This window comes from Microtus oregoni, unplaced genomic scaffold (assembly GCF_018167655.1).
Source record: "Microtus oregoni isolate MIOR12 unplaced genomic scaffold, Mior012 000077F_ref0000221, whole genome shotgun sequence".
NCBI classification, from domain to species: domain Eukaryota; kingdom Metazoa; phylum Chordata; class Mammalia; order Rodentia; family Cricetidae; genus Microtus; species Microtus oregoni.
In genome coordinates, this window is record NW_024544029.1 from 6824197 (window position 1) to 6849087 (window position 24891).

Here is a 24891-nt window from a genome sequence, read left to right on the forward strand (position 1 = left end):
TACTACTCCTAGAGGTGGACGGGGCAAGAGGAACCCTCTTGAGTGAGGGCAGCCAGGGACATGGCATGAATACTTCTCCTAGAGGTGGACGGGGCAAGAGGAACCCTCTTGAGTGAGGGCAGCCAGGGAGGGACAGGGCATGAATACTACTACTCCTAGAGGTGGATGGGGCAAGAGGAACCCTCTCGGCAGCTGACTCTTTAACTCAAACTCAGAGGCAGGCCTGTCCTGAACATGTGCAGGCTGGGGAAGAAGCCGCTAAGCACACAGCACATTTTAATAAAGAGCTCTATAAATCAAGAGTTGTTACTGTTGATTAAGTCATGAGGGCACGGAGCCCTTTAAAAAGATGCCCGAGGGAGCATGTTTCTCTCTACCACAAAACATTCCATGTAAAGACATCCATCTATGAGCAAGAGGCCCTCACCAGATAGACGCCAGGCTCCTTCCAGGTAGAGGCCCTCACAGGATAGACACCTTCCAGGTAGAGGCCCCCTCACCAGATAGACACCAGGCTCCGTCCAGGTAGAGGCCCCAGGCTCCAAAACTATAAGCAGGAACTTTCACTTATTAAAAGCTGCTCAAGATGAGGGATTTTGTTACAGTCTGGATATGAACTGGAAGCGCACACACCAACAGCATAGCCTGTCACTGGGTCGAAGAAGGATGCAAAAGCAGCCTCAGCAGGAGGTTCTGAGACACTAAATACCAGAAGGATAGTTTAGGAGAAAAAGGGCATGCCCTCTTAGCCCTGCACACCCCCATCCCCAGAGGGAGAGTCAAAGCTTGGAAGGCCCAAGCAGGATGGCGTGATGTGGGAACCGGGCTCTGACCTGTCTGTCCCTCTAGGCAAGCCTTCGGCAGCAAAGGCAGCACTGACGCAGCCTCGGCTCCCTCACATCTGAGATGTAACAAAATAGGCAGAGCAATACAAAAGAAAAAATAGTGTTTATTCACACAACTACACCAAGTGCTTCTCCCCTGTTCTCCCAGCTTCCAGGGGCAATGCCCCCTGCGGGGAGACCATCAGGACATCAATGCCAGAATCTGGCCTAGCAGGCAGGGAGGGAATCCTGGGCATAGGAAGGCGACTGGATTTTCAAGAACACAAACACAACAGGCTTTCTCATTCCAAACTCAAGTGCATTTACAGTTCACGTGACCAGTTTCTTCTCTGGACTTTGCTTGGATAAAAAAACGCCATAGTTAGCGCAGGGTCAAAGAGCCCAGCTGATTCAGCAGGCCGTAGACAGTTCTAGTTTCCTGCCACTTCAAACTAGCCAACCACAGAGTTGACCATTTTCTGCCCATTCTCCTGTCTTCCAGAGCAAGAGAGCCACTGTGCATGGGCTTAAGTCCAGGAGGGTGCTTTCGAAATAAAACTGTTAACTCTTTTTTAGAGTCTAATGTTCCCCAAACCCAAACAACAACAAAAACTACCTTGTAGGTTAGTGGCTCAGACTGGGGGAGCAGAGGCAGAGTTCATAGGTCAAAGTAAACTATACTTTGGGGGCACTTAATGCATACCTTGCACCTCGCATTTGGGAAGTCCAGCCTGTAAACATCCGGGCTCTCCTACTGTTCCGAATGCATCTTTCCTACACAGGAGAAAACGGTTTACTCTGGCCCAGCCTTGGGAAGACAAGTTTAGACCAAGGACGGGCTGAGAAAGCATGGCCAGGTTTAATTTAGATCATCCTCCTGCATGGCCACAGCATGGCCACACTTCATACAACATGCCACCCCACAGAAAACAGCACTCTTGAGTGCAGGTTTCGAGCAAGAAAAGCTGCATATAATTTCTCAAGTGAGTCACTCGATAAGCTCCAAGATGTAAGCATCCACACTGAAAACTCACGTGCAGTACCCTCCTGACTTCCCACCTCACGGAAGCAGCTGACAATCACAGTCGCCAAGGAGACGGCCTTCCCCCCTCTGGGGACGCGCTGTCCTGGGAGGCAGAGTCAGGAGAGCTGCGCACCTGCCTCCTTATTCCCTGCAGACCCCAGCAGGTTTGGTTGATGTGAATGCCGTGGTGTGTGTGTGTGTTAATTCACATACTACTGTCCCCATCTCACAGGAGAGCTACCATCTGCTTCTCCATACTGGCACTGCAGGACCCAAGAGGAGAGGAAGCGAGGCCTCAGTGTCTCTGCACTGTGATCAGCAGAGAAGGTAATGTTTGTTTGACTGTCATTTCCTCAGGGCAGATCACACGAGGTGCAAGGTGGGTATCTAGACTGCAGGCTCTGTAAGGCTGAGAGTGGAGAAGAGCCAGGCGCAGTGGCACGGTGGCAGGAGGGTCAATTAGGAGTTCAAGGTCATTTTCAACCACAAGTTTCAAGTCAGCTTGGACTAAGTGAGATCCTATTTCAAAAAACAAAACAACAAACCAAAATAAAAAGTAGCGACTGGTTGTCCTTATCCTTGTAGACAAGAACAGTCTACGTGGCAATTCTGGGGTCATTCAAGCAATTATCTTAGCTTTTTCCTGACTTCCTGAAACCAAATACTAATTAATTTTCTCCTTAGTGCTAGAAACTGAATTGGAGCCTTGTAAGTGCTAAATTCTCTCCCACCGAGCTACATTCTCCAGCCAACACACTGACAAAGGGCTGGCCAGCCTCCCTGTGGCTGGAAGCTCACTTAGAGACTTGAATATGATGCTAGCCCCCAGCATGCCATCACCTACGGAGGCAAAGTCCATACCGACCTGGGCACTCTTGGCTCAGAGGAGCATGGCAGAGCGGCCCGGGGCTTGTCACACACAGACCTGGTCTGCAATCTGACAAAGTGAAAACTCCAACATCCAAGACTTAAAGTTACAAAGAAAGCGAGAGGTAAGCCAGCCTCAACTAGACATCTTCCTGGACCATCATCTTTCTGAACATTGCCCTCCTCCTCACTCCGGCTCCTTGCTTTCTGGCTTCTCACTCAGTTTGTTCCTCTAAAGAGTGCTGGACTGAGATGGGTATGGGCATAAGAGAGGGTATCCGCGCCCCCTGTAGCTGCCTGTGTGAGTGGGCAGTGGAAATGTTCCCAAGCTGACAGCTCCCTAGAGAGCTTTCCTTGGGAGATGGTCACAGATGACGATTAGATTAAAATCTGGGTGGATGGCCTTATTTACTAAATTCCAGACCTGCGACAGACCTAAGACTCTCCAGGATGGGAGAGTTCGCTGTTGCTTCCCTTCCCACTTGGTTTGTAGAGGAAAGTTTCTGCGTTAGTGCAATCCCACCCAGGACCCCAGGAGGAACCTCCCAGCATCTGACCCCACAGCTCTGGGACTTTCTGTTGGAGGTCAAGGCAGACAGTGAGTCACACTTCTGAACTTCATCTCCTTGGTCTTTTAAGGGGGTTAATGTGCCTGTGTAGAAAGTAAAAGAGGGCAGTGTGAGGCTGGGTGAGCTGTCACACTGGTACAACCTTGGAGGAGCTAAGGGCAAGGGGTGGAGAGTGCCACCAAAAACAAGAGCTAGTGCACAGCGGTCCCCAAGAGTTGCTACAGCCCCACCCCAAAGACAGAGCCTTTCTGGTTCCCAACCAGAACATACCCTTCAGAAACCATGTTGTCAAAGTGCTTTTTGAGAGAACACCATAAATCCCCTCCTTCCATGTGCCCAGCCCAGAGCCTAGGGCTCTCATGCAGCCCCTTGGGCCTCCCCAGGGTGTGACATATTGGGCAGAAGAGGCAGGCATTGACACACATGCACAGGTGGAGTCTCATGACCTAGGGCAAGCTCAGCTGCACACGGTACTGCCACAGTGACGACAGCCAGTTGCTGAGGGAACAGTAGAAAGTGCTGGAACAAGGGCTGAGAGGAAGCCCTAAGGGATCTGAAAGACGTTCAGCTTGCTGGTGTTTTTGAGTGTCTGGCGTCGATTACAGAACCAGACCCGTACCACCTCACGGTCATAGTTGAGCTCCTTAGCGATCTCGGTGATCTCCTGGCCAGTGGGCAGGGGGTTCTTCTCAAAGTAGGCATTGAGAGCCTCTATGGCCTGCGGCGTGAAGGAGGTTCGCCGTTTGCGTTTCTTGGAGGGCTCACCGCCCACAAACTCCATCAGATTCTGCTGGCCTTCCTGGTTCCGGAGCTCCGCCTCATTCAGCCACTTCTCCAGAACCGGCTTCAGCTTCTGGGCACTCTTGGGTGTGATGTCTAACTTCTCAAACCTGGAGAAGGAGCGGTGACAGTGTGGCTAGCTCTTCCATACATCGCTCATGAGGGAAAACATTACTCACAGGGGCTCTCCCCTCCTTCTCAGTGTCTCCACCCTCCTGGCCCCTCAAAGCCCAGATTCCTCAGACTTTCCATATCCCAGGCCTCATGAAGGAGAGATGCCCACAGCCTCTGTAGGCAGGCAAATGACAGCACGCTCTGCCTTGACCAGAACTTTCACCCCCAAATTACTGAAGTCCTGAATCATCAAAAGACCCAAATGATGGCCTCCTGAGAGAGCCACTCTCCTCTCACTGCTCCCATGGCAGCCTCAGAACAAGGCCTGCTGCACCTTCAAGCTGAGCCGACCTGGCAGGCGTGGGAGGCAAGGCAGCAGGAGCACACCAGGGGACTGACAGCCGAGGGCCAAGACCGAGCATGTTTCTAAGTCATAACTCTCTCCTGCTAGGAGGCTTCAGTGGCCTCCCTCCCGTGAACATCTAAATACTCAGGGTTGGAGTCTACCTAAACTTTAGAAGCCTGGGTCAGTCTTTGGCTACTCCAAGTGGCCATGCCCTCAACAGGACAGTATTCCTTATCTGGAAGGAGTCAGCGTGAGGGGAAACATGAAAAGGGACTGGATTCCTGGATTCCCATGACAGCCGGCTATGGCACGGAGCTTTATCCTGGCTTTATCTGGGGACACTCGTACTTACCGGCAGATGGCTGATTGGCTGTAGGCTGGACCTTCTGTTGCAGTCAAAGCCTGGCCCACTTGGGTCTGTGTGAGACCCAGGGAGAGCCGCCGGATCTTAAAATTCTTGGCAAACTCCCGGATCTCTTCTAAGTTGATCCCGTCCTCATCCAGGCTCGGGGTGTGCGGCTCTGGGACAGAGGGAAGGACCAGGAGGAGTACATGAAGACAGCCATCATGCTACTCTGGGCCATGGGTCTAGCCTGGTGTAGGAAAGGGGATGGGGACCTCTACCAACAGACCCTCATCACAGCGTCCCCCTGACGAGCAGGACTTGCAAGAAAGGGCTCTAGAACAAGCTACTGAGGTGGTCTATTCTTAGGTCTAACTGCTCACCCTCTCCCACGCTCCCTAGTCTGGTCCCAGGCATACCTATTGGCTATCTGTCTTTCTCAGAACTGGGTGAGACCACACTGAGCTAGCCAGTGGCAATCGTGACTAGATGGACAGCTAAGCAGCCTCACCTCCACCATGTTCACAGCCACTCCAACAGGAAAGGGAGGAAGAAAGCCACCTCCTGGTAGAGGCTAAGAGACTCAGTGGGTAAAGACACTCGCCACTCAGCCTGTAGACCTGAGTGGGACCCACATGCACGCCGTGGATACTCACACCCCACCCCTAATCCCAAACAAACAAATAAATGGAAAAGAAATTGAGAGTTACCATCTTTCTGCTTTGGCCCTTTACCCTTTCCTTTTGGATACCAGGAATTTATGGACTGATTTGAGACAGGGCCTCAGTAGGCTGACCTTCAACTCCTGCACTCAAAGACTCCTCCCATCCCAGTCTTAGAGCAGCTGGGACTAGAGGTGCTCCCTCCCGGTACCCCAGATCCACATTCTTCTTCTTCGAGTCACTTACTCGAGACCAGCTGACTGACGGTAGGGGTCTCGGAGCAGGTGATCGGGATAGGAGCTGAGGCAGAGGGCTTGACTCCTGAGGCCGGGCTGGTGATGACCACTGCAGGCTGCGGCACAGCTGGCGTCGGCTGGATAGGCTGCACCTATGAGAAGAGACACAAGCTCCATGACCCATGCCTAACTTAGGGGGTTGCAATCCCTGGGAAGCCAGCACCAGGAGAGAGCTGGACAGGAAATTCTGAGCTACCCAGGCACTCCCACCTGGGGCCATCCAAAAGCAGAACTAGAAGCTATCTGATAACATTAACAAGAGATGGGTTTGCTCTCTCTCCGTGTCCAAAGCTGACCTTGAATTTATAATCCTCCTGCCTCCACATCCCAAATGTTGGGATTATTGGTATGTATCACCACACCTGTCTTAATTCTTATTTTTTCTCTCATGCATCTGTGTTGCGTGTGTACATGTCTGCATGTATGTGGGTATATATGTGTGCCACATGAGAGTGGAGGTTCGAGGCTGACATTAGGGGTTCCACCTCATTCACCAAAGCAGTCTCTCTCAGTTGAGCTCAGAACTCACTGACATGGCTGGCTAGTGTGGCTAGGAGACTGGTCTGGAGTCCTCTGCCTCTGAGTGCTGAGTTACACATGGGCCACCATACTCACCCAACATTTACCTGGGTGCAGGGGATCCAAATTCCAGTCCGCAGAGAGCACAATGGGCATCTGGACCACTGATCCATCTACCTAGCCCACAACGGGCATCTGGACCACTGATCCATCTACCTAGCCCACAATGGGCATCTGGACCACTGATCCATCTACCTAGCCCATTTTTTACCTTTTCTTTCTTTTCTTTTCTTTTTTTTGTTTGTTTTGTTTTTCTAGACAGGGTTTCTCTATGTAACAGTCCTAGTTTTCTTGGAACTAGCTCTTGTAGACCAGGCTGGCCTCAAACTCATGGAGATCCACCCGCCTCTGCCTCCTGAGTGCTGGGATTAAAGGCGTGCGCCACCACTGCCTGGCTTTGATTTTTATTTTTTATATGATACATAATGTTGTAATGTTAATTAAAGTTATGTATCTTATTTATGATCAGGACAAACTACAAATATCTGAAATTAGCATTATTAGTATGACTTAAAGCAAAACCAACCAGTGTGGTGCCACACTTTAGCCCCAGCACTCAGGAGACAGAGGCGGGTGGGTCTCTGAGTTCTAGGCCAGCCTGGGCTACATAGTTAGTTCCAGGATGGTTAGGGCTAGACAATGATGCCCTTCCTCAAGAAACCAAAAACAAAAGTAAAACAAAATAATAAAAAACCATAAACGTTTTAGGAAATCCATTTTTTTCCTGGATTTTCTGTTCTTTGGATTCTGTCTCCTGCAAGCTCTCAAACCTATCCCCTAGTCCCCAGGACATGGCTTTAGTCTTTCCCTAGAACTACTAGGGCTCAGAGAACCAGACAATAATGCTGTACCTGGCATGAATAAGACCCTGGGCTCAATCCCCAGCAGCATAGATAAAAAAGGAAAAACGTAAAGGGGCGGATCTAAGATGCACATCTGTCAGCTGGAAGCGGGTCTAAGATGCACACCTGTCGGTTAGGGAGGGTCTAAGATGCACACCTGTCAATCTGTCAGTTGGGGGCGGGTCTAAGAAGCACATCTGCCAGTTAGGAAGCAGGTCTAAGAAGCACATCTGTCAGTTGGGTCCGGGTCTAAGAAGCACACCTGTCAGCCACTGAGAGCCTGGCAGCAGCTCCTGCCATGATGAGGGTCAGCACTACCGTCACAAGCTAACCGTACACCAGAGTGTCAGTTCTTTGGTCTAATATTCATAAACTCTGGAGAGGATTTTTGTTTGTCTTATTTTTGTTTTTGTGTTTTAAGACAGGATCTCATAATGCAAGCTGAACTCCCTACATAGCCCAGGCTGAGATTACACATTGTGTACCACCATGCATGGCAGAAGTAGGAATTCTGGTTTGTTTTGTTTGTCTTTTTTTTCTTTATGTGCACAGGTGTTTTGCCTGTATATATGTCTGTGTGAGGAAGCCAGGTCCTCTGGAACTGGAGTTACAAACAGTTGTGAGCCGCCATGTGGGTGCTGGGAATTGAACCTGGGTCCTCTGGGAGAACAGCCAGTGCTCTTAACTGCTGAGCCTTCTCTCCAGCCCCCAAACTTAAGCCTTTTTTGTTCTCTCTCTCTCTCCCTTTTTTTGTTTGAGACAGGGTTTCTCTGTGCAGCCCCGGCTGCCCTAGAACTCACTCTGTAGACCAGGGCTGGCCTCAAACTCAGGGATCCATCTGCCTCTGCCTCCAAGTGCTGGGGTTAAAGGTGTCGCCACCACCACCCAGCAGAAGTAGGAATTCTTATAGCCACTCCCTTCCAGATGAGGCTAAGGGTCATTTACAAGTTTCTTGGAGGCAAACATATAGCATTAGACAATCGTGGGCCTAATGAGAGCGTATCTGGGAACTCGTCCTGCAGACCCCTGCAGGAGACCACAGTGCACAAGACAGAGACCCCCACTCTGGCTGCATGCTTGCCCAGTTCCCAGGGACAACACATGCTACATTCAACTCATCCTTCCTCTCTGGAGCTGTCCTGACCCCAGCCTGTCGGGGCTCATTTGTGGGGTTCGACAGTCCTTATGCATGTCTCCCTCATACCTAAGGCGTCCTAGGGAGCAAGCAATCCCAGTCATCCTTAGCATTTGGAACATAACGGCCACTCAAAATCTCTTCTAAAATGGAAACGAAGAAGAGTCAAAATGCCCAGTGTGTGGGGTACAGAATTCACAACCCGGGGCTTTTCTAGCTTTTCTAGAGTCCAATCTGCTGTGCTCACTCATTTCCCGTGCTCTCTGACCTCTGTGGACACAGACACATGTTGCGGTATGTAGCGGCCTGAGAATGGGAGCTGTTTCCCTGGGCGGGGTATGTGTGAACTTATATAAGCCTTCTGCTGTGGGGGGTCCTCACTTTGAGAGGCGCCTTGTTCTCCCAGAAGTTTCAGAGGGAAGTAGCCATGCTACACAGTATTGCCTTCCCGTGCCCATCCATACCCCCAGCCGTGGTACCTCACTCTTAGCAGGGGACTCCGGTGTGTTTGGCTTCCGGACAGCCATAGGTTGAGGCAGGGGGCTGCTGGCTAGGGTTGCAATCACCTGGCCCTGGGCATTCAGCAAGAGTTGGGGAGTCACGGCTTGGACCTGTAGGCTCTGTGCTGGTGCCGGTGTAGCCACACTAGCCGAGTTCACTACCCACGGAAGTGCTCCAATAACCTGGAGAAAATAAGGCATGGTCCCCAAATTTGAGGGGCATGGGGCATCCAGGATCACCAACTCAAATCCCCACAGTTGCAGGCAAAGAGACTAACTCTGAGAAGCTGCTTAGGCATTCTGGCCTCTGCTTCTTCAACAGGCAGAGTACAGGACTCACACCCAAGGCCTTCCTTTCTTTGCTGTCCCTAGAGCTGGGATGGGGCAGGTGAAGGGTTTTTTGTATATCAGAGAACTGGAAACTCTCTGCTAGTCTAGCACATGTTAGCTGTGGGGTTTAGTAGTTCTGAATTTTACCCTTCTCTCCCATAAAACAAAAGATCCCTGGACAGGTTTGTGCTCAGTGAGATAATACATGAGAATGCACGGAGCGTGAGGCCCGACCACAAAGCAGGACCTGTGTGGATAAAATCCCCCACTAGAGCCAGCACTGGCAGGGTGGAGTGGCGACTACACTCTCTCCTGGACTCACGTAGGCTGTCAGCAGCAGCCCGACGCCCTGCTAAGACCACGTCCTCAGCCCTTCCTAGCCAGCCGCCCACAGCCACCGCCCCTCAGCCCTGCTCTCACTTGCCTGTCCCTGAGCATTGGTGAGGATCTGACTGCTGATCCCCGGCATGCTGGGAATGGCATTGGTAATGACTGGAGCCGCAGCGAGGGAGCCCAGGATCTGGGTCTGTCCCCCGAGGGAGGCAGCACTGATCTGTGGGTAGAGGAAGAGCCTTGCTCAGAGGCCAAGGGGCAAGAAAGACCGGAGAGAGGAAAGAGGGCTGAGGCTTTTGAGTGGTGAGGGTGTCCACTGGCTAAATAGTCAAGGCTAGAGGGACAAGTACGGGGACAGCGGGGAACCAGGGAGGGGCAGTCACAGAACAGTGACTTCTACTGATTTTTCCAGTTAGGTCTGGGAGGGCAGAAGACCAGACTAGAAGAACAAAAGTGCCCCCAAGTCATGCCTGATTCTCTGCTCCCAAACCAAGAGCCACACAGGATAGATGCCAGCATGAAGCTGAGCTGCTCCTGCGTGCCCGGCCCCCAAGGCTGGTCCAGCAGTTCCGTCTGGAGTATTTCCCCAGTCGTTGCTTGCTTTAGTCTGGGTAGGACAGGCTGACAGGTGAAAGGAGAAGACCTCAGAGGGAGCCCATCTTTGCTGATGCATCAAAATTGGCTGTATTCAAGGGGCTGGTCCTCCACTGTGGGGGAAGTTCCACCCTTGGCCCAAGCTTTGATCCATCCCTCGGAGCCCTGGGTGAGGGCAGCAGCTTACGATCCCTGGGCTAAACGCGAAGCCGGCAGGCTGGACGGTGATCTGTGGAGTGGTGTCCACTGGCTTCGGGGTGGGGGCGGAGACGGTGGCAGCAGTGGGCTGTGGGAGTATGGCAGGCGTGGTCTGTAGCAGCGGCTGGGTCTGGAACAGCGTCTGGGGCTGAGCTGGTGGCCGGGGCTGGGTGGGCGAGGAGGCCTGGACTGGTGGGGCAGCTTGTACAGGTGTCGGGAGAGCGGTGTTCAGCACGGCAGCTGCTATGGAGCAAGGCAGAGACAGAGGCGCTCAAGGGCCGAGCCGTGACTCGGCTTGGTTCCAGTCCCAAGGGATCTGGTACGAAACTGACAGGACACTGGGGGCACTGGGCGTGGGGCAGCTGCAATTCCCTTGATTCCTGAAGGGCTGACACACGCCAGCATCTCTTATCCCCCCTCCCTTGGGTCAGCAGACATGTAGGTTCGAGAACCAGATGTTGATTCTTCTTGCGGTCCGTCTTGCTGGTCATGGGGTGGATGCTAGTGGGGGGAGGGGGCAGTCTCAAGCAGCTGTTTGCAGGAAGACAGGCCTGCTGGCCAGCCTGGTGTCCTGGCCTAGGGTCCCGAGGCGGTGCAGCGGCTCTGTGGCTGGGTGCCTATGACACTGGATCCAGAATCCAGGGTTGTTACCCCAGGTGGACTGCAGGCTCTGAGTCCAACATGGTAAGCACACTTGCAGGGGTGGCAGTGTAGGGTGGTGGGGGCCCGGTGCAGTCCTGGGGAGAGTTGCCGTTACCTTGGAGCCCAGCTAACGGTGGCTTGAAGACTGCCGCGGTAGGAGACGCAGCGGCCAGTCCAGGGAGGGCAGCCACGGCTGCTGTAGGGATTGTCCACACGGCCAGCCCCTGCTGCCCAGACACCTGACCTGCAATACTGATGGGGATAAGAAGAGGTTGAGTAACCGCCCCTGCCGGAACCACAACTCCTGTCAGAACTGTGGCTAAGTTTTCCTGAGTCAAGACCTGCAAAAGCAAACAAGATTTCAAAAAGAAAAGAAAAAATAAAAAAAAAATCAACATCCACAGCGCAAACGAGGGGCCTCTTGGACCCAGCTGAGCATAAGCAAGCATTCTGAGGGCAGGGGGACAAAGGCCCGAGGAAAGCAAGAGCAGCCCCAGCCGAAGGCCTAACCCACGGTGTCTGGACCAGACTATCCTGCCTGCAGAGAGGCGCCCAGGAAAAGGCCTGGCCCTGCCTCCAAGGGTCAGGGTGCACGGCCCCCTGCAGTGTGCTGCCTCTTAGACCTTCCCCGGGGCGTGTTTGCAGGTACAGTGTTTGTTCTTTCTCATTGTTTCCTTTAGTTTTTGAGATTAGAAAACAATCACACCATTTCCCCTTCTTTTTCCTCTCTCCAAAGTCTCCATTTTTCAGCTCCTTACTCTCTTTCATATGGCCTCGTTTTTTTTATTAGTGTGTGTGTGTGTGTGTGTGTGTGTGTGTGTGTGTGTGTTCCCAAAGCCCTAAGTACAACCTGCTCAGTCTGTGTAATGTCACTTGTATGTGTGTTTTCAGAGCTGGCCATTTAGTGCACCCACTGTTTTGCGGCCAGGGAATGGGGGCCACAGGCTGCTCCCAAGTGGTCAAGGGCCCACAAAGGCCTCCAAGAGGCTCTAATGGGGGGCACCCTGGCTAGAAGCCTTGGAGGTCAGTGCACGAGCAGAGGTCACTCAGGCTCCGCTGGCCTGTGGGATTCTATAGGTCCCTTCATTGGTTGGGCAGTATTATAACTTAACTGAAGACTGACCAATCCATTAACTCTTCCTCTGTTGAAGGGGCTGACATTGGTACTTATTCATTTCATTATCAGATAAGCACAAATTCTCCCAGGAAAGAGTTAACCCTAATCCCCTCTGGACCCAGGGAAGCTGTCCAGCAGCAACCCACACATCCTCTTCCCTGATCTGGGGCAGAGGGAGCCTGGGATACCTAAGTGGGCGATTTCCTCCCTCAAGCCACAGCCTCCGTCCTGCCCTGCCTCATGCGGTTTCCAACCCCATGGCCACCCCATGCTTGCTCCTGCCCACTGCCCTCTGTCTGGTTCCCGGATGTGGCCCTTACCTGGGGGGCAGTTTGTAGGGCCAGAGGCGTCAGGGTCTGTGATGCCTGAGGCTGGCTTGGGGCTTGGCTGAAGGTGGCAATGGCTGGGGCAGGACTCGGAGGGATCCCGGGCAGCGACTTCACTTCAGGTGACATTGAGAGAAAAAAAGGACAGGAGTGAGCCTGGTGTGCGTTGAGGGTGACCGGAGCATCCAGTCTGCAGCCCCATGCTCTACTTCTGCATAGTCTCGGGCCAGCTGGTAGCCTTCCCTGGCCCATGGGGCAGCTCCCTGAGTGCTGCTAGTAATGCCTAGGAGGCTGGAGAGCCCTGGGCCGCACCAGGAAGGGAGGTATTGTCTTCCCATATCTGTGGAAGGGAATGTGGGGCTCTGCATGACACTGTGGTCTGTCACATAGCAGCTGAAGCAAATTATGTCATGGATGGAAAAGCCAGAGCTGAGAGAAAATAGCCGCTGTCCTAGGCTCAGACAGTGACTGAACTGTCCTGTTTTCAGAAGCCTGGGAAGGGGCAAGTCCTAAAAGTGCAAAATCCCTGAAAACCGGGCACATCGTTGTCACACTGTAGGGTCACGGCAGCTCCTCAGGCCACTCAGTTTTTCTCTGCTGTTCAAAAAGGGTGGTTTCTCTGAGCTTCCAAAAGAATGTTCCAGGAACTGCAAGCTTTCACCTCCTCTGAGTTGGTCAATTCAGGAATTGGGGTGCCCTGCCAGGAAACCTCATCACAGCCCGCAACAATGAGACAAAAGCTATAATATCATAAATCAGACAAGAATAGGAATCTAAGACTGGGGATGCAGCAGGATGGTAGAATGCTTGCCTGGATGGATGGATGGATGGATGGATGGATGGATGGATGGATAGATGGGTGGATAGATGATAGATTGATGGATGGATGGATAGATAGATAGATAGATAGATAGATAGATAATAGATGGTCCAATCTTGCAGAGAACCAAGTTTGTATGTTGTTCTCTGGCCTCCACATGTGTGCCTATCATGTTTGTATTTGTGTGTGCACACACATAAATAATAAATCAGTGAAAGGAAGCACAGAAAGTGCGAATGTGATAGGGACAAAAGCCTACCGCAGAGAAAGGAAACGCCGGCCTATTTGGGCTCAGTTTCAAAGCAGGACCACAGCCAGCAGTGTGATTCTCTAACCCTAGTAAGTAGGAGGCTGAGGCAGAACAGAGAATTCACAATGAGTTCAAGACCGGCCTGTTTTACAGAAAGATGGGACACTTGTTTCTACACAATACCACCGAGTTTAGATTAGTCAGCTTTTGTATTTTTCCCCTTGAGCCGGGAGTCTCGCGCTGTAGCCCAGGTTGGTTTTGAACTCAGGTTTTGAACTTAGCCTTGACTCCTCAGCAGTCCTGTTGCCTCAGCCCTGCCTCAGTGTGGGGATTACAGGCCTGGCCTGTATACCTGGCTCCACTTTTATCACTGTTCTTTTCTTTTTACTTGCTCAGACTTCTGATGACCCCACCTCCACCTCCTACCTCCTGGGATTACCTAGGCATGTGACTGCACCCACTTGTATGTAGTGGAGGGGATTGAACCCAGAACCTCATGCAGGCTAAACAAGCTACACTAGCAAGCCACAGGCTCAGTCCCTTTTCGCTGTTTTTCTGGTTTATCAGGAGAGCAGCACCTTAAAGCCAGGGTTTCTCCCACTCCTCCTCCTTTGCTCTTTGTTCTTTTGACACAGGGTCTCTCCTTCCTATTTACACCACACTGGCCTCGAACCCAGAGATCCTCCTGCCTCTGCCTCCTGAGTGTTGGGATTAAAGGCGTGTGCCAGGGGCTGGAAAGATGGCTCAGTGGTTAAGAGCACTGACTGCTCTTCCAGAGGACCCGGGTTCAATTCCCAGCACCCACATGGCAGCTCACAACTGTCTGAAAATGCGGTTCCATGAGATATGACACCTTCACACCAATGAACATAAAGTTGAATAAATCATTAAAAAAATTAAAAATTAAAAAATAAATAAATAAAGGCGTGTGCCACCATGCCCAGCCGCCTTTTCTTATTGTTAATAACTGGTCTTTTTAAAATTTCCTTCTATGTCAATAAGTGATTCTTTTTTCTGTGAGACAGGTCTCACACTAGAGCCGGTGCTATCCTGGCAACCACTATCCAGCCCAGGTGGGTCTCAGACTCTCAGCTTCCTCGGTGCCACCATTATAGTCTTGTGCCACAACACTCAGTTTTAACAAGTAGTTTTTCTTCAAAGGAATTTTAGTGGACCATACTATAAAGAAATAAAGATCAGTACAAACACACTGAAAGAAGTACTGTTTCTGAGGATAAAATAGCCGAGGGTGACCCGAATCCAAAGCAGAGGTGTGAGAGCATGTCAGCACAGGAAATGGTCATAGCGCGGCGTGGGGAGACGGCTCGGCTGTTAAGTGCGCCGGCTACACTTGTGCAGGACCCTGGTTCAGTTCCCAGCATCCACACGATGGCTCTGTAACGCTAACCATCTATAAAACTCCAATCCCAGATCTGATGGCCTCTTCTGACCTCTGACTGTTCCAGGCACACAAGTGGTACATGCAGGCGCAACACCCACACACAGAAATAAATCTAAGAAAAAAATTAATGGAAAAAAAGCAGATGAAAGAACACGAGGTGTGTCTCAATTCCAGAGTCTACCCTCCTGCACCACAAGAATGGAGAGAGCGTGTGACGAGGATGTAGTCAGAGGGACGTGAACCACTAGACTCTTCACCCTGAGGTTCCTATTACCTGGGCTTGTTTTGATGGCTCCGTCCCGTCTTAATACTGCAGCTACCGAAAGGACCCAGTTGGTCTCCGTGGACAGCCACTTAGACAGTCCCACTCACTCAAATACCCCGTCACCTGACTGCCCTGGCTCACACTCCTCGACTCCGAGGAAGCCGTCTATGAGAGAAAACGCTCACCACTATAATAACACTTGTGCTGTGGTGTGAGAGAGCAGGTCTGGGGCAGGGGAGAATCCTGACACCAGAAAAAAATGGGGTCAAGAAAATGGGCAAATGGGTAAAATGGGCACTGTGGATAAACCCAAGAAACTCCCTGAATTTTTCCAAAAAAGATTCCATTCCACATGGCCCTGTGAGTCCCAAGGATGGCAGGGACAGCGACCTTGTCTGTCGTGCCCCATCTCTGAAGCAATAGAAGGACGAGGACATGGTACCCAACTGCCAGTCACGACATTAGTGAACTCTTGTTCTCCAACAGAGAAACTTCTTTTTGCAGTGGGTGGGGGCTGATCCAGACTCACAGAGGGTCAGAACATGGAGAGTAAGAGACCCTGAGCTGGTCAGTCCTAAGCGAGACATTTGTATCAGCGCCCGGAGGCTTAGGGAATAGCTCAGAAGAGGAGGCTGGAATGGAAGAGCCAGAGACTCTGGGGTGCTGGGAGTCTGTTTTCTGGACATGACACAGTTATTGCACTTAGGGACTAACTGTAGCTGTGGTTACCTAAACAAGACCAGGCCTGTCACCAATACATCAAATACCAGCAAGGGGTCAATCCACCTCTTACTGAGGAACTATGGGCCACAAATAAGTACTGGTCAGTTCCTTCAGTGGTATAGCCACTAGTAAGTTGTCCACATTCCAGTAACTAACCCTTCACACATGCTTATGCAAGCAATGACAGTTAAACTTGATGGCCTTTAAAAAATATAAAAGAACAGACAGCCAAGTAGAAGAAGGGGTTCAGTGGCTCAGGGAAGGTGAAAGTTCAGGGTACACAGGTATAAGAATGTCGGAGAATTAAAAAAAGAAAGAAAGGCCGAAGCCTGACAGAGATGGATCGTGGGACTCAGGAAAGTGGTGAGGAGGTCCAAGGATCCTTACAAAATGCAACAACTGCTGGCGAAGAAAGACAAGGGACAGCCCCCACAGCTAAGCTGCCGGTGACTCTCCAACTACGTCAGGCCAGGAGAACTCAGCTCACACCCTGGCGGCAGTGTTGAAGGACGGCACCTGTAAACCCAGTGGAGGGAGGTAGGCAATGTCGGATATCACCTAATCTGATCCTTAGCTCAAGGGAGACAAGATGTCCTTCCACCCTCGGCTCCTGGGATCTCCCAGCTCTGCTATAAACGGGATTTAACTGGGAAGCTGGAGGGATCCCGAGAGTCTCTCTCCTTCCCTGGCTTGGGCGGTCTAGTGTAGACCTAGGAGCCTCTCTAGGCCAGACATGCCGATCTTCACCCAAAGCCATCTCAGTTCAGGCATGGGTGCAAAGAAACCCAATTCTAGATATAAGGAGGGTAAGGTAATCCTGGAAACTGGCCAGCATTACGGACTGTGGCCAGAGGCTGCCAAACGGGCAGGAAGACAAGGCCCTAAAGCCACCAGGGCCACCTGGGCCATGAGAGAGAAGCAGCAGATTAGCGATAGGCTCCTACCAGTTGCCTCTGCAGAGTGGTCTGGGTCGCGCTGCCCGGCTTCAGCAGCAGGTTCGCCAGCTTCGGCAGGGCCTCTACTCTGGGAGCCGTCAGCAGCCACGCTCTCTAGTCCTTTGCTCTCCTCCTCAGCCGGGAGCTGAGCATCCACCCCGACTTCCAGCACTCGGATGGTCTCATGGCCTGACATCACAATGACCTGCAAGTAGAGGATGGGGGACAGCGCTTGGGAAAGGAGCCAGCGCTCTGGGGATGGGAGGATTCAGCATGTGGAGTTCTCATAAAGAGAACGGGCACTCTGAGAAGGCCAGAATTTGGGCCAGGCTACTGTCCCCGATTCCCAACAAGGAGCTGCTAGAAGCAAGCAGGCCCTGGAGGCAGAAAGAAAAGTGCCACAGAGTCAAACCATTTGGAGATATTCCTGTTTGTTCCCCATCTTGGACTTATCTCAGGAAGTGGGAAATGGCTCATTCTTGGAGCCTGCAAGAGCATCCTCTCGGATACTGAGGTACTAGAGACCCGGAAGAAATCTGTCCTAACTTCCCTTAGAGACCACCTGGAGGCTCCCAGAGCGGGAGTGTGGGAACTGAGTGTTCCACAGTGTTCTACAGTTTGTCTTCATTAATGTTGTGTGTGGTGTGTGCATGCTCTTGTGTGTGCACGCATGCACGCATGACACAGTGCTTACACACCTTCAGGGATTCTCTCCTCTCACCTTGCTGTGTACTTCCTCCAGGAGGTTCTCTCACTCATGGGAGGAGGGCTGAATTACAGACATACACACCGCATGCAGCGATCTTATGTGGGTCCTGAGGATCTAACTCGGGCTGTCTATGCTACAAATGCTTTACCTACTGAGTCATGTCTCCAACCCTTGAGTAACTTCTAAACTCAGACACCACAAGTTCCCTGCAAGCTAAATTCCCCAAAGAAGTGTCAAGAATCACCAAATACAGTTTCTCCTGCCCCACCCTACCCTGTTCTGTGGATCCCAAGGACCTCATGTCCATTGTCGGCGTTCTCAAAGGGCGAGGGCACCTTCCGCGAGTCCCTGCTCAAACACCCTGCACACCCTGTACAAAGCTCTTTATTCCATCACTGAAATGCACCATCCTGGCCCTTCAGAATCCCCAGTGAACCCCATCCATGAGAAAGAGCTGTGTCCATCATCAATAATGGTTAGAACTGCTCCAGCCCTGCAGCCTGGAAACTGGCTCTGCCATAGACCGACCGTGCCAGAAAAGGCTTCTGGGAGCCATCAAGAGGAATGAATATATACCACAGCAGGTTCCTTTGGCAGATTCGACCTTGACCTGGGGGATTTCACTACGATTTCATTTCAAAGGACGCTGATTTGTTTTCTTCTTTTAAGGCATAGTATTTCAGAAATCACAGAAAATACATAGAAGCATAAAGAAAAACGAAGTCACCTGTTCAAACACGTATAGGTATTTGTGTACAGGTGTTTGAGATCTTACTTTTCATTTTATGTGTATTCATTTTAGGTGTTTTGCCTGCATGTATACATATCTGCACACCATATGCATGTAGCACCTGCAGAGGCCAGAAGGGGGCATCGGATGCTTTGGAACTAGGTTGTGAGTAGCCACGAGGGTGTGGGGACTCAAGGCCACGTCCTCTGCAAGACCAGCCAAAGCTTTTAACTGCAGAGCCATCTCTCCAGCCACCCAGTGGAGTTTAATTTAAATTTCAAAGTTGCAACTTAAGATCCCAAACTCCGCCCAAGAAATTCTAGTAGACACTCCTTTGGGCAGGTCGAGTGATCATAAACTTTAATAAGAGACAGACAGTGAGAGGCCCCATTATGTCCTTCTCCCTGGCCATACCACCCCTCAGGCCACGACCCTCAGCATTCCCACTTCTCACCCCCAGGAGATACCTGCTCATTCACGGTCAGAGATGAGTCAGAGCCAGCTCCAGGATCCATGGTCACTGCCGGGTGGGGTGGGTGCCAGTCCCCACCTAATGCATTCTGGGTAGGAAAGCAAAGGCTGGTGAGCTGAGGCGCTGAAGTTTCAAGGCTGCCTAGAAAAGTCAGAAATAGAACAGTAGGAGAAGAGAAGACAGGCTCTCCTGAGAACACAGAAAAAAACAACGCAAGACGCTAAAAATTTTGAAGACTCCAGCATCCTGGAGAGCCCGCACCCAGGGGAACCCAGAAGAACTGTGTTTAGGAAGGCAAAGGAGAGAGGGAGGTCATCTGTCACTGGGGTCCCCCAGTCCACAAGAGTCCAAGGTGGAGCTAAGAGACACTTGGAACCTTGGGCAAAGGCGAGAGGAGGGTTCTGGACATCAGTGTTTCCCTGGGCAGCTTCCTGAAGAGGCAATAGAGAGAATTCAACCCGGTGCTCTGACTCTCTGGAGCTAGACCAAAAAATGCCGCTTCCTAGACCCCTCCCCACAGCCCTTGGAGCCTCCGATTTTGGTGGATTTTGAGAGACTCTGCAGGGATGGTCCAGGGACCATGTTGTCCGGTACACAGGAGGCAATGTGTTCCCAGCGGTGGCATAGCCTGCCAGGCGCAGGAAGCAAGAGTGGGTGAACCCCGTGTGAGGACAGGCTGTCTGGCTGGAGTCATTTTTTTAAAAAGTAGGCAAACAGATTAGACGTTTGTGTAGGAGAAAAGGTAACTGACATTTAGTTTGGGTACCTGCTGTAGGATGAGTGTTTTATGTAACACTGACATATTACTCATCTCCACTCTGGGGACTGGGGATGTTATCGTCACACTTGAGGGAATCCAGAACACTGTTCTATACCATACTTTACCTTTTTCTCCTGTAAGGTTTTTTTGTCATCCCAAGGACTGAATCTAGGGCCTTGAACAAATTATTCAAGTTATCTGCACATCTACAACACTAGACTATAACCAAAGCCCCACAAGCCTTTTCTAAACTGAGGTAAAATTCTGCTATGGTCTGAAAGCTTGCCTCCCTCTCAGTTCATCTGTTGGAATCATAAACCCCGAGGTGACAGACGGAAGAGATGAGAGTGTCTGGGAGGTGAGATTAGGAAGGCAGGCTAGTTCACTAGACAACTTGACCTCCGCCTTCCAGCCTACAGTGTCAGCAGCCCCAACAAATATAAAGTTTCTATTGTTTACCAGCTACGGGGACGATACTCTGTTACAGCAGCCCCAACAAATATAAAGTCACATGCAGAGAGCTCACCAGCTTAAGTATTTTATTGTATTATTCATCACTCTCTCTGTGATGCGGGGGGGGGGGGGGGGGGGGGGGGTTGAACTCAAGGCTTGGTGCACACTAGCAAGTGCTCATCATAGACCAGGCTAGCCTAGAACTTCTGAGAGCCACTTGCCTCTGACTGCTGAGTGCTGGGATTAGCAGTGTGGGCCAGCACTTCTGGGGTTTTAAAGCATCTCTTTCAGCGGGATTCTGTACACTCACGACGCTGTGCATCCAGGAGCACTTCTAGTTCAGGAACACGAAACTCCACTGGCACTGCCTCTCCCAGCCCCTGGGAGCCTCTCATCTGCTTTCTCTACAGATTTTCCTACTGTTCCTGGATTTACAGGCTGTAGGGAGGTGCCGTGTGGCTGCTGGAAATGAAACACAGTCCTCTGTTGGAGCAGCAGGTGCTTGCAACTGTGGACCACCTCTCCAGCCCCCAAGGGAATGTTTTTGGCCAGGGTTTTTTCTGCATCGTTAGGCTAATCAAGTGATCCCTACATTCTTGTGCCACTATGTCCAGCTTTAAATTGGTAATATTTACGTAACAATAGGGCCTAGCACGCAGACACTATATCAGTGTTACTCTTATTGTTCTGGTTTGCATGTTTGTTTGTTGAGACAAGCTGCATGTATTCCAGGTTGACCTGGAACTTCTAACCTAGCTGCAGATGACCTCGAACTTCTTGTCCTCCTGTCTCCCAGTCCCAAGTGCTGGGGTTATAGGTGCACATACTAAGCTAATGGGGCCTTGGGAATGGAACCCGGGGCTCCATGTAGGCTAGGCAAGTGCTATCCCAACCGAGTCTCATCCCCAGTTCTACTACTGCTGTTATTTTAACTGAAACAAAGCATGCATACAAAACGTTTCAAATCATAAAATAGTATAAAATGTAAATGGTTACCATTATGATTTTACTTACTTGTTTACTTATGGGACAGGAAGGTGGACCCAGCGCATGCGCTCTGCCGTGGAGTTACAGCCGAGCGCTCGTGTTATAATGACACGGTAATTAAGCATGGAGGAAATGTGAGTTTACGCCAGATTGTTTTCTTTTCTTTTCTCTCTCTGCTGATCTCTCTTTGGAGACAGGGCCTCTGCATAGCCCTGGCTGTTCTGGATCTCACTCTGTAGACCAGGCTGGCCTTGAACTCATGGAGGCCAGCCTGCCTCTACCTCCCAAAGCTACGATTAAAAGCATGTGCACCGCACTCGTGTTTCTTTTTTTTTCCCTTGAAGCAGAGAACCTTTAGAAAACACGTTTCTTTCTTTTCTATTTCTTAATTTTCATTTCTGGGTTTGAATTTTCCCTGTGCATGCTAGGTCAGTGCTGCACCGAGTACCACACACAGCACCACCACCCACCAACAACTTCTTCTTCTTCTTCTTCTTCTTCTTCTTCTTCTTCTTCTTCTCCTCCTCCTCCTCCTCCTCCTCCTCCTCCTCTTCTTATTCTTCGTTTGTTTTTCGAGACAGGGTTTCTCTGTGTTGTTTTGGAGCCTGTCCTGGCACTAGCTCTTGTAGACCAGGCTGACCTCGAACTCACGGAGATCCGCCTGCCTCTGCCTCCTGAGTGCTGAGATTAAAGATGTGCGCCACCACCACCTGGCTATAGCTCCAGTGTCTTCTAATTTGTGATATGTACTTTCTCCTTACCATCATTAGGCTGAGTGTGTATGTTCATGTGTGCATATGTTTGAGTGTGTGTGTGCGTTCAAATGTGTGTGTGTGAATTGTACAGATGTAATACACTGTTGAGCTCTATCTCTAGACTTTCTTTCCTTTGTTTTTATTTAGTATTTTGTTTTTCTTGCTGTTGTTGTTTTGTTTTGAACAGGGTCTTTCTGCACAGCCCTGGTTGTCCTGGATCTCACTCTGTAGACCAGGTTGGCCTCAAACTCAGAGATCTGCCTGCCTCTGGCTCCTGAGTGCTGGGATTAAAGGTGTGCGCCACCACTGTCTGGCTTTTTTGTGTCGTTTGTTGCTGTTGCTAGATTTTGGTTCTGCCTGTTTGTTTTTGACATTTGCTGCTTTTCTTCTTTTTTTGACATTTATTTCTTAGTCTGTGTGTGTACCGTGCTGGAGCCCGAGTACCACGGTGTGCCCGTGTCACAGCCTGCGTGTGAAGACAACTTGTGGGAGTCATTTCTTGGATTCTACCATGTGAGGTTTAGAGATCCAACATCCAGTGGCAGGCTTGGCAGCACAGGCCTTTACCTGCGGAGCCAGCTAGCCAGCGCCCCCTTTCTGTTTTGTTTGAAGTTGATGTTTGTTTCGGGGCTTTTTTGTCTTTAGTTTTTGAGGCAGTCTCACTATGTAAATCTCTGATACTCCTGCTTCATCATCCCCTCTGCCTGGGTTACAGCTCTGAGCCACAACCTCACCTTTCCTTAGCTGCCAGTAGTGCCTCAAGGAGGAAAAGAAAACCAGGGTTCTCTCTCTCTCCCTCCCTCCCTCCTTCCCTCCCTCCCTCCTTCCATTCTACCTTTCTTTTTCTCCCTCCCTCTCTCTGCCTCTCTCCCTCCTTTCTCCCCTCCCTCCCTCCCTTCCTCCCTCCCTTTCTTTCTCCTTCTCTCCTCCTTCCTCCCTCTCCGGATTCTCTGGTTTGTTTTGGTGTTTATGATCCATTTGCTCACTCCTGGACAGGTGTGGGGCTTTGTCTTCGTGTGGCCCTTACTGGTTATAGAACCAATTAATGTAGTTCTACTGTCTGGGTCACACAAACATCACCCTGAGCACCAACTTCAATCAAAACATATGAGCCTCTCTCCAGTCAGTGTTGACTGGCGTGGATTACCAAAGTGACAGGAGGAGGTATGGAACTGAAGATCAACCTTCTGTTTTACGAGTAAGAACTTAGAGCGAAGAGGCTGCAGTTTCTCCATCTCTGCTAGAGCTTCCTGTGTTTGGCCTAGCAAGGCTTCTTGACAAGCTTTTATTTCCTCCTGACAGCCGCAGGGACTATTCTGTAAAGGTTTTAGGCTTTCCAGCCCAGCCCAGGTGGCGATCTGAGCGCTCAAGTGGGTTAGAAGCCACTCTGGAGAGCCCTCGGCCTTGCCAGGTGCAAATGTCCCTGGAGGACACACGGGGCCCATTTTATGACATTATTAATACTAATACTGTCATTAAATATTTATGAAGTGCTCACGCTCTGGTCGACGGTGACCCTCCCACCACTTCCCCATCCTTCCAGCAACAGCGAGGTCTCTACCCCAGAGTCCCTGGCGCCCTTTCTCCGGGGAAGTGGTGACAGGTCGCCCAAATCCAAGCGTCCGGGTCTCCAGGGCTCTGCAAGCCTCTTCCCGAGACTCAACCCGGGCTCTAGGGCAGGGCGTCCTTCTGGCAGCCGCCCCTCCACGGGTGTCCGCGGGGCACCGGGGGACCAGGGCGCGGCCCGGGGTCTGCGTCCTCAAGGGGACAGCGCGGCCGTCAGCTCCCACAGCTCCCGCCTCCTGGGCCGCAGCCCGCCGCCCCGGCCCCGCGCCTTTTTCCTCTTTATCATAAATATATAAATTATGCTAATTACGGGCATTGCATATTAACCAAATCCGAAACCTCCCCTGCCCGGCCCCCTCCCCCTCTGTGCAAAGCCCTCCCCGCCCCGGACCCCGCTACTCACCGGAGCCCGAAGCCCAGCCTCCCGCTCCCCGGCTGCCCAGCGGCCACCGACTAGACACTCATGTCCCTGCCCGGGCCAGGGGGCCGCGGCCGAGGCTGCCGCCCGCAGACAAAGAAGCCGGAGCGGCTCGGCCCGGCTCGCTCGGCCCAGAGCCACTCGGGACCCGCCGCCCCCGAGCCCCCCGCCGGGGCTGGCAGAGCGGAGCAGTGGTGGGTTGCTGGCCACGCGCGGGTCGGGACGCCGGGGGCGGGGGCGGCCAGGTGCAGTCCCCTCCTCGCCCCCTCCTCCCTCCCCCCCCCTTTCCCTCCTTCTGCTACTTGGATTTTTTTAGCTGCTGCGTCATGAGCATAATTTATGCAAAGCGCTTTGCCGCCTGCTGCACCTCCCGCGCCAGCCGCCGGGGGCGGCGGTCTGGAAAGGGAGGGGGTCTGGGGAGCGGCGAACGGCTCGTGGGGGTGGGGAGGAACTCCAGGCCCCGTCGGGACTAGAACCCAGGGCCTGTGGGGCCACTTGACTCGACCCTCTCAGAGAGTAGCACTGGAGTCTCGATCTGTGGCCCCGGTCACCTTCCCTGCAGCCGAGGATTGGGTCAGTGTCCAACTGTGACTCTCCCGGTCGTCAACTGCCTTTCTCAACGGCGAACCTCAAGTTCACGTCTATCCTCCAGCCTGGGAAAGGAATGGGAGTGCGGATGACGCTCAGGCTCAGTGGAGCAGGGCCTCGGGAGCAGCTGTGCCCTCGTGGTACATCCCAGAGGGGACCAGGGTCCCGAACGCTCCGAGCCGCTTCACCTTCCCACCTTCCTGGAGGGGCGGAGTCCTAACCACAGCCTGCTGGCTAGTTACGATCGAGAAGGTGTGAAAATAAAAAGTTTGGTGTAATAGAGAAAGAAAAACAAGCTCGGTGGTCGTGGTGCTAAGGGAAGAGAAGGCTTAGAGGCTGAGAGGGGGACTGCGGACCGAAGGTTTGGGAGGTAATGAACAACTGGAAGGAAGACCAAGGGGCGGAGGGGGGGGGGGAAGAGGAGAGAGGTTAATAAAGCCAGAGAAGGTGGATTCCAACAGTTAAGCGGCTTGTTGTCAATCTAATGTTCCCCTTCACCCCACCCACACCCACGTTTCTTGGATGACCTGGAGGTAGATGGTGCAGAAGCAGCATTAGGAGAAAGGCAGTGGAGAGCCAGACAGTCCCTTAAAACCCCAGTGGAAGGAAGCGCATAGCCCAGCAGAGGAGAGGGGAG

The 24891-nt window shown here is 51.8% G+C and overlaps 2 protein-coding genes across 6 annotated transcripts; one reads left to right on the top strand and one right to left on the bottom strand.

Annotated features, from left to right (window-relative positions):
* Positions 1 to 951: 951 nt before the first annotated feature.
* On the bottom strand, positions 952 to 23784 carry Pou6f1 (POU class 6 homeobox 1). Of its 5 annotated transcripts, XM_041642626.1 has the most exons (12): positions 23652 to 23782; positions 20162 to 20402; positions 18723 to 18815; positions 16826 to 17021; positions 12416 to 12537; positions 11094 to 11319; positions 10326 to 10579; positions 9636 to 9764; positions 8861 to 9064; positions 5776 to 5917; positions 4877 to 5045; positions 952 to 4174 (listed from the first exon to the last, which is right to left on the bottom strand). In XM_041642626.1, the coding sequence occupies exons 3-12, from the start codon at positions 18768 to 18770 to the stop codon at positions 3829 to 3831; spliced, it is 1836 nt and encodes a 611-aa protein (XP_041498560.1). In that variant the 5' UTR covers positions 18771 to 18815; positions 20162 to 20402; positions 23652 to 23782; the 3' UTR covers positions 952 to 3828. The 5 variants fall into 5 exon arrangements, with proteins under 5 accessions (XP_041498560.1, XP_041498559.1, XP_041498561.1 ...); XM_041642625.1 differs by lacking the exon at positions 20162 to 20402 and having other exon boundaries at positions 18723 to 18868; positions 23652 to 23784; XM_041642627.1 differs by lacking the exon at positions 20162 to 20402 and having other exon boundaries at positions 10326 to 10576.
* On the top strand, positions 22849 to 24481 carry LOC121441416 (translation initiation factor IF-2-like). The gene is made up of 4 exons (XM_041642543.1): positions 22849 to 22880; positions 23226 to 23507; positions 23623 to 23860; positions 24229 to 24481. The coding sequence occupies exons 1-4, from the start codon at positions 22849 to 22851 to the stop codon at positions 24472 to 24474; spliced, it is 798 nt and encodes a 265-aa protein (XP_041498477.1). The 3' UTR covers positions 24475 to 24481.
* The last annotated feature ends 410 nt before the right edge of the window (positions 24482 to 24891 follow it).

What these genes read in the sequence shown, in the direction of transcription:
- Pou6f1 (XM_041642625.1), bottom strand. Translation starts at nt 18,770, where the DNA reads ATGGATCCTGGAGCTGGCTCTGACTCATCTCTGACCGTGAATGAGCAG. An exon ending in CCACTCTGCAGAGGCAACTG is followed by an intron (nt 12,538 to 16,825) that starts GTAGGAGCCTAT and finishes TGTCACCTGAAG; the next exon opens with TGAAGTCGCTGCCCGGGATC. An exon ending in CGTCAGTCAGCTGGTCTCGA is followed by an intron (nt 5,046 to 5,775) that starts GTAAGTGACTCG and finishes CCTCTGTCCCAG; the next exon opens with AGCCGCACACCCCGAGCCTG.
- LOC121441416 (XM_041642543.1), top strand. Translation starts at nt 22,849, where the DNA reads ATGGAACTGAAGATCAACCTTCTGTTTTACGA. An exon ending in ATCAACCTTCTGTTTTACGA is followed by an intron (nt 22,881 to 23,225) that starts GTAAGAACTTAG and finishes CCATCCTTCCAG; the next exon opens with CAACAGCGAGGTCTCTACCC. An exon ending in GCTGGCAGAGCGGAGCAGTG is followed by an intron (nt 23,861 to 24,228) that starts GTGGGTTGCTGG and finishes CCTTCCCTGCAG; the next exon opens with CCGAGGATTGGGTCAGTGTC.